A 7,599-nucleotide genomic window follows, 5' to 3' on the forward strand; every position below is an offset into this window, starting at 1 on the left:
CTATTTATTGGTCTGGAAAGAACGCTATTTTACGCTTAGGGTGAGGAAATTGATGCCTTGGCATTAAAAAACATTTCTGTAAGTAACTTATTCCTAATACTCTAGAGTTTCGGAGGCATACACTGTAAGGAAATTATTCCTAATACTCTAGAGTTTCGGAGGCATTATAGCTAATAGGATAGCTAGATAGATAAGAAATGAACTAACTAAAGAAAGTCAGACAAGGCCTTATGCAAATATACACTGGCTCCTCCCGTTGAGTGGGCGTGGCCTTTGCGGGAGGCTCAGAGCGGGACTCACGTGAGTGCGCGTGCGCACTGATACGCCAGGGCGCCGCCTAAACCCTACCGCCGGCCAGCAATGGCCGACGGCGTGTGGCTGTCGGGTTTACTGGCGCTGCTCCTTGTATCTGCGCTGCCGGTGGTCCTCGGAGACCGCCCCAGCCCTGATCTCCGGGCACACCCAGGTACCAGCAAGGGCTGCTGGAGGGAGTCTGGGACTGCCCACTAGTCCCAGACCTTAAGCTATCTGCCCTTCCTCTGCAGGGGACCAAGCCCAGGTCGGCCCTGGGGCCACGGAACCTCGGCGGCAGTCTCCGCCGAAGGACCAGCGCGAGCGGGCCCGGGGCGGGGCGCTGCCTTGGAGGGCGTTGTATACCGCAGCCATCGTCGCGTTTGTGCTGTACAAGTGTTTGCAGGTGCTGGACTACCAGGGGTTGGGGGAGCCCTGGGCCTGAATCTCCCGTGGGGGCGCTATGGTACCAAAAACAAGACACTGCTTCCTGTCCTTAAAATGAAGACGGTAGTTCTTGGCTTTCCAACAATAAGTAGTTATACTGAAGATCCGGCGAGGTAATACATACGTAGGGTGCGTGGTGAATTGTTAGTGACCACGTTTAATCCTCCCATAATCCAATGCTTGAGACCATCCAGAGCTAGTAACTGGTGAGTTGGGATTTGAACCCAGGTAACAACTTTACTACAAAAGTGTGGTTCCTGACGAGGTTCCAACCTTGGCACAAGTGGTCAATTGGAGCAGCCAGAGTTCAAGACACCAAGCAGTCTCATTTTCTCCTTGGGAATGAGGCCCTGAAATGTGAACTGACAGTAGTGCATTTGGGTTGGATTGAAACTTGAAATGGCAAGTGGTACCTCCCAGGGCTGTCTTTAACCTTGACCCTATCACTTACTTGCATTAGGAACTAGAGGGCAGAACTAATTCGGACACAGGAAACTAGAAGAGATAGCTAATAATGACTCCAAGAAGAGGTGACAGGCTGGGATGAGGAACTGAATCTCACCAGGAAATTAAGGGTAGATTGATAAATTCTATTCTTGGTTCCAAGTACTGTCTGGAAGGAATATAATTTAGCAGCGGTACCTATGAAAGAGACTTAGGCATTCCAGCTGACTATTATGTTCATTGTATAGTATGACAACCCATGTCCCAAATTAATGCCAGAAACAGGCATTGTGTTTCACCTGCTAATCAGAACAGCCCTGGATAATTTTACTTCTTTCTGGGCACTGCTTTCAGAGCATGACATGCTCCTTAAAGCACCCAGAGAAAACCATGTGAAATAAGCACAGACTGGAGACAAGATATTAAGCTAGAAGACACAGGGAAGGGAATGGGTATGTGACCAGTTTTCAAATTCCTGAGGGGCATCGTGTCGAGGAGATATTATTTAAGGCTCTAATTAGCACCATGTGTAAAAGATAAATGGAGGACAAATTTGAACTTGAGTATGTATGGATACTATCTAATGATCACTAAACTGGAGAGTTGCTCATTCCTGGAACTGTTTCAGCAGTGTGGGTGTCTTACACGTTGCTTCATGTCCTGGGTGAGGAGCTGACCTAGACTGAGTCTCTGAAGTAAAAACCCAATAGCTCTGTCTACCTCAGTCATGCTCCTCTCCTTACTGGCTTTGGAGATGGAGGTAATGAAGAGAACCTCGTCTGCAGTATTGCCCTTTTCTTCTTCCACAACAGGGGAAAGATGAGGCCGCAGTTCTCCAAGAGGAGGCAGGCAAGAAGGAATCAGCGCAGTCAGGTGGGTTTTATGGAAGTCTATTCTGTGCTTATGGGGAGGGGGGGCCCTTAGGGGACAGCAGAACTTAACCATTGCTGCCTTTTCTCCCTTACTTACAGAGCAACAACTGGCCCAGCTGACACAAGTGCTGGCCCAGACAGAGCAGCACCTGAACAGTTTGATGGCGCAGCTGGACCCTATCTTTGAGCGGTGAGAGCAGTGAGCCTGTGGATTTGTGGGAAGTTTGTGGCAGTTGGGAGGAATCAGAACACAGATTGGGCAACCCCTGAGTGAACATTTCTGCAGTGTGACTACTCTGGCTGGAGCACAGCGGGAGCTTCTGAACACAAATCTACAGACTATCCATCAGCTGATGCAAGACAGCAAGCCAGACAAGGGTGTAGAGGTTCCAGAACCAGGTAAATGGCCGGGTGGGAGGTGAGTTTGATGGATATGTAGACAAAGGACCTGCAAATAGAACATGCCTTATCTGTTCCCTCACAGAGGCCACCTTACTCTTTCCTGAAGACTTACGTATAGAGAAGGAAGCTGCTGACAGTGAGGCCTGTGAGGAGTCCATACACTGGAGTACAGAGACATGGAACCTGGCTACTTCCCGGAAAGTGGAGCAAGGGCTAAGGAGAAGATGCAGCAAGGCTGCGGCAAAGGGCCCCAGTCACGGGGTGGGGGCTCTGGGGGCGGTGCAGCTGAAGGTTTAATAAAGCAATTTGTCCTTGTGACTGGATGCTCCTGTGCGCTTGTTCTACCCCAGCTGGTTGTACACACATCCATACTAGGTGCCTAAGGCCAGTGAGGCCTTCTCGAAAAGCTTCCCTTATTTGGATAAAAAGAGGCTGCCTTCCAGTGTGAGAGAGAGAAGACAGAGGGAGCTCCAGTTCTGTACCTCATATTCCTGAGGTTACCAGCACGCCAGCCTTCAGGGCAGAGAAATACCCTTCCTTGTGCAAAGTTGAGACAGAAAGAACTTTGAAAAAAAAAAAAATCCAAAACTTTACTGAAATCCAGTGGGAAAATAAATTATAAAAACTATACATAACACAAAATAGCCACGATTATAAAGCTGCAACCTTGATAAATGACTGGCCAAAGGGCTTATCAATCCCAGATCCCTTCATGTGTGTTAGGGGCTGGTTCAGCCGAAGTGTAATTGGGTCAGACTCAGTTTCCTGATTCTGAAGAGCTGGTCAAATGACCTGTCATAGTTTGATCCTAGGCAAATACACAATGTCCCATGAAGGGTTCTGTGTTTTGTTTAGAGGATTCCTTTGTACTTCTGGCTCTGACCTATCCCTGAAGAATCTTGAGTTCTGGAATGTGTAGATTTCTTTAGTTCTTCTGGCTGCTGTGGAAAGACAGTAAAGTTCAGTAATGGCACGAGCACTCTATTCAGACAAAAATCACCTGAGGTTGAGGGTGGGTGGAGGTGTCTCAGACAGACATAGGACATGAGACGGGCTCAGAACTGTCTCCTGAGTTTATTGCCGTATATGGGCCTCATCATAGTACTCCTCCTGAGGGAAGACACAACTTACCTGATAGCCACAGTCAGACTGTGGTACCAGCGTGACAGTTCCTCTTGGTCTGTGGACATAAGCAATAGCTTCTCATGGGGGAAGGACAGCTAAGGGGAGAGACCATCGCTTAGTGTATGGCCCAGAAAGCTCCAGGCTAATGCTGACACTTCCTCTTTCCATGGAGGTAATTCAGGTATGAGATGAGAACCAGATACGAAGCCTGAGCCCTGGCTATCCTCTCAAGGTAGACAGCTCTGGGACCAGCAGTTAGCATAATGGCTATGTCGCTGGACTCCCATGTAGTCGACTGCAGTTCGAATCCTGGACCCGGTGGCTTATACTCACGCCAGACGCGTGTACATCCGTGCCCAAGATCCCGAGAGGAGGATGGAGGAGAAGGGATTGTGGCGTGGCCATCCCCACTGGGGAGTGATTTCTCACTTTCTGTCTGGCGAGCACACGTGCCCTATAGCAAAAACCTCCCCCCGCCCCAAAAAAAGGTAGATAGCTCTGTTCCAATGAAAAGGGACCCAAGCCAGTCCTAGTACTTACGCTGAGCAGTCCACCACAAGGGCCTCCTGAGTGGCCAAAGACCCTGCGGAGCTGACACTGCATCATGGGGTAGAGGGCCTTGCAGGCAAAGGTGCCACTCTGCAGCAGGTGCAATGGGGGCCGAGGCTTGGTCATGAGTAGCACATCAGAGAAGAGGAAGAACATGCGGGGCCGAGGCTCCCCTCGCGGAGGCACCACCAAGAGCCAGCCCTGGCGGAGGAACCAACGCCCTGGGAGCAGGAGACCCATTATTTTGGTGCAGCTCTAGGATCCATGGGACTAGAAGGAAGGGTAGGCTGAGCAAGTAAGACGGTTTGTGCTGGTTCTACAAAAAAGGGAAAAGGGATAAGAACGGGGCAGTTAAGGATGGGAGGGAGATATGCAGATTACCTGAGGTAAGCCCCTTTGCCCGGCGTCCACTGAGCAAAGCCTGGACACGCTGGAGGTGCTGGTCGTTCTTCTGTTTCTGACCAATGGCATAGACTCTCTGGGCAGTTTCACTTATCAGCCGAGCAGCCCCTGAAACAACATCCCCTACCTCACTCCCAATACAGTTTTTACTTTGGGTGACTGGAGGTGGTGGAAGGCTATTCTGCAAGGGACCAGAGTGGGGGGCCTGACTTTGTGAAGAGTGGGCAGGACATTATATACCACCTATCAGTGGAAGACAGGAACATACTACACCTTGTTGGAGGTCAGAACCAGAAAGGGATACAGGAGAGGGAGCCTTCTGCCTGGTTGCAGAGGAATAAGAACCTACGTGTGAGCTGTTGGTAGTCAGGGCTGTTGGGAGCTGTGTTTTCAGCCAAAGCCACAACAAGGTTCTCATACCTGGAAATGGACAGTTGGAAGTCTCTGAGGGGGAAGTAGAGGTAGGTAAAATTCCTTCTGCCTGACATATCACCCCTGCACCAACTTTAGTAGCAAGGCCAGGGAAGATCTGCATCTGACTGGTGAACCCTTCCTTCATCTGGGACTCAGAACCTGGCTCACATAGCCCTCTTCCATTCAACAATGAAGGGTGAATGCAGACGGACCACAGTTTTAGAGACCAGGTTTCAAGATGAAAGTTAATAACCTAAGGGAGGGGGGGGGCGCAGGTGGCATGGTGGCTAAAGGCACCGAGACTTCCACATGGTCGACTGCGGTTTGAGTCCTGGATCTAGCAGCTTGCTTTCTCACTTTCTCCCTCTCCCTGGTCAAATTTAAATAAATAAATAAAGTTAAATAATTCTTTAAAAAATAACCTAAGGAGGATGCTTCAGACAACCTGACTATAAGCCCTTAACCCATCCACAGGGACATATTCTAAACTAGGCTGGCCCCTTAAACTTTTCCAGGTACTCGGTCTCAGGCCCTCCTCCCTTCAATGTAGAATTCCACAGTCCCAACTGAGGTCTTGCAGCTGCAGCCCCTGGGTACTCCAGTGGGTCCACATTTACCCTTGGAGCAATGTGGCCCAGGGACCAGGCCAGGGGTTGAAATAGACTCAGAGAGAGAAAATGGCCCCAGTCAAGAGTTCACTCACTGCTGGAGCCGCTGCAGAGGCAGAGGGAGCAAGTCCTGGAGCTGAAGGCCCCCAAACTCAGGGCGGCCTTCCTGAAGCCTCACAAACCTCCGGAAACGTTTGTTTTTCTTTAGCTGCTCCTGGTGTGAGGGGCAAAGGGTTGGCAACAGGGAGAAAAGTCACTTCTCACGTTGCATTCATCTGTGCACACGTCCCCGGCCTTTGGTGAGGTGTGCTCCTGAGAGAAACCCTGTCTCCTTACAGGTACTTGGCATAGATGTGGGCACCCACAGAGCTCTAAAAATGCAGAAACTATGAATAAAGCTTGGGCCTCCAGAAGAAGAGAAGCTGTAAGGGGCCAGAGGAAGCGACAATGGATTTTAAGGCATCTCTTGGTTACCTGTAGGGTGGTCCGGGATCTCTCTGCATTGGCAGCAAACAGGGTGTAGAGCTCCAGATGGGGGCAGAAACCCTCCAGCCCCTGTCCCCAGTACCCTCCTTCCAGGAAAGGAAGCAGCTCTCTGTGTGGACCAGAACAATAAAAAGAGCACCCCAAGAATCAAGCACGCTCGTGTATCCTCATAGCCCTGCCCTGAAGGTAGGGCTATTACCCCATTTTACAGACACAGAAATGGGCAGGTTAAGGTACTGGGCCAAGGTCACCGGGGAGGTCATTGGCAGACTCTCCGTATAAACCTGAGTCTCTCCTTCCAAGCACTGCCAGAGGCCCGGGCTCTCCTTCCTTCCCTCTCCCTGCGCCCCTAACACTCACAGGCTGGCGCCGTAGATGAGCTCCCACGACCCAAACAGGGCCTGGCGCTCTGGTGGTCGCAGAGTCCCCTTGGCCTTCAGGATCCCCAAGAAGTACTGCAGAAAGAGAGAAGAGTGGTGTCCTACTCTTAAGGAAGAGAAGGCTACCGCCAAGGCGCACTCAAAGACTGTGGAAATGTGCCCACGCTCCCTGCATGCAGGCGGGCAGCCAAGACCCAACTCCGGGTCACAGACTTCCCAGAGACGCTCCCACACCCTGGGCTTCCCGCCCTACACGGGGAGGGTGCGACCAGCTCGCACCGTGGCCACTAGCCCCAGCTGTTCCTGGTAGCGCCGCTCGGTCTCCAGCAGCTCCCGGGCGGTACAGGCACGTTTCCGCTCCCAACGTGCTCGCTGCTCTAGCACCGGGCACCGCGCACGGGGGCCGGGGCTCTCCATGCTGGGATGAGTGGTCAACACCTCCCGCCGCAGCCCGCGAGAGATTCAAATTCCAACCGCTCAGGAGGCGGGCCCGGAGGAAGGCGAGCACTGGGCACTGAGCATGCGCGGCGGTCAGCCGGCCACGGCGCGGGTCTCCGCCTCAACACCGGGTAGTGCTAAGGCGGTGCAGTAAGTACGCGGTGCTTGGCCGGACCACGCCAAATGGGGCGAGCCTGTGGCCTTACTCTGAGTGGCACTAAGTTGGGGCAGCAGCCCAAACTTTGATTCAGAAGGTTAGGGGTGCAGACGCTGGCAGGGCCTCATCTGTCGAATTGGGACGGGTGCAATAATCCTGGTACATACTCTGTCCAGGACTCATGCCAGACCCCAGGGGTCTGTGCTTTAACTATTTCCAGTCACAGACCACAAGGTTTAAATTGTTGGGCCCATGGGCAAAAGTTAGTAGGTTTTAAAGTCCTAGCCCAGTTTCTCATTTCATATTGATCCAAAACCTGACAGCCCAGCTTCTGGTCAGCAGGTGTCAATAACTAATGTGCTTTAGAATTGCTGTAATTCTGGCCAAAGGCAAAGCGTGGCATTGATTAGTCTGTGCTGTCTAATAAAAACTAAAATGGACCAGATTTTCCATATTTAGGCTTTTGAAAAACTGGCAGTAGCCCTGAAGCATAAATTGGCAGTGCCATCTTAATAGTATGTGTCAAAAATCTGAAACTGTGCCTACTTTCTAGACCTTGCAAGTCCATGTCTAGGAATGCATTC

At 51.3% G+C, this 7,599-nt stretch overlaps 2 protein-coding genes across 4 annotated transcripts; one reads left to right on the forward strand and one right to left on the reverse strand.

Moving 5' to 3' along the window:
- Positions 1 to 308: 308 nt before the first annotated feature.
- CCDC107 (coiled-coil domain containing 107) lies at positions 309 to 2,779 on the forward strand. The gene is made up of 6 exons (XM_006143178.3): positions 309 to 466; positions 546 to 697; positions 1,995 to 2,055; positions 2,154 to 2,244; positions 2,341 to 2,453; positions 2,539 to 2,779. The coding sequence occupies exons 1-6, from the start codon at positions 361 to 363 to the stop codon at positions 2,751 to 2,753; spliced, it is 738 nt and encodes a 245-aa protein (XP_006143240.2). The 5' UTR covers positions 309 to 360; the 3' UTR covers positions 2,754 to 2,779.
- Positions 2,780 to 3,068: 289 nt separating this feature from the next.
- On the reverse strand, positions 3,069 to 6,872 carry ARHGEF39 (Rho guanine nucleotide exchange factor 39). 3 transcript variants are annotated; one of them, XM_027769837.1, is made up of 9 exons: positions 6,700 to 6,872; positions 6,401 to 6,495; positions 6,029 to 6,149; positions 5,650 to 5,768; positions 4,882 to 4,952; positions 4,512 to 4,640; positions 4,122 to 4,351; positions 3,588 to 3,636; positions 3,069 to 3,397 (listed from the first exon to the last, which is right to left on the reverse strand). In XM_027769837.1, exons 1-8 carry the CDS (start codon positions 6,835 to 6,837, stop codon positions 3,601 to 3,603), a joined length of 939 nt encoding a protein of 312 aa, XP_027625638.1. In that variant the 5' UTR covers positions 6,838 to 6,872; the 3' UTR covers positions 3,069 to 3,397; positions 3,588 to 3,600. The 3 variants fall into 3 exon arrangements, with proteins under 3 accessions (XP_027625638.1, XP_006143237.1, XP_006143239.1); XM_006143175.3 differs by having other exon boundaries at positions 3,071 to 3,397; positions 3,588 to 3,676; XM_006143177.3 differs by lacking the exons at positions 3,069 to 3,397; positions 3,588 to 3,636 and having other exon boundaries at positions 4,134 to 4,400.
- Between the last annotated feature and the right edge of the window lie 727 nt (positions 6,873 to 7,599).

The sequence above is a fragment of the Tupaia chinensis genome, unplaced genomic scaffold, assembly GCF_000334495.1.
Source record: "Tupaia chinensis unplaced genomic scaffold, TupChi_1.0 Scaffold000093_1, whole genome shotgun sequence".
NCBI classification, from domain to species: Eukaryota; Metazoa; Chordata; class Mammalia; order Scandentia; family Tupaiidae; genus Tupaia; species Tupaia belangeri.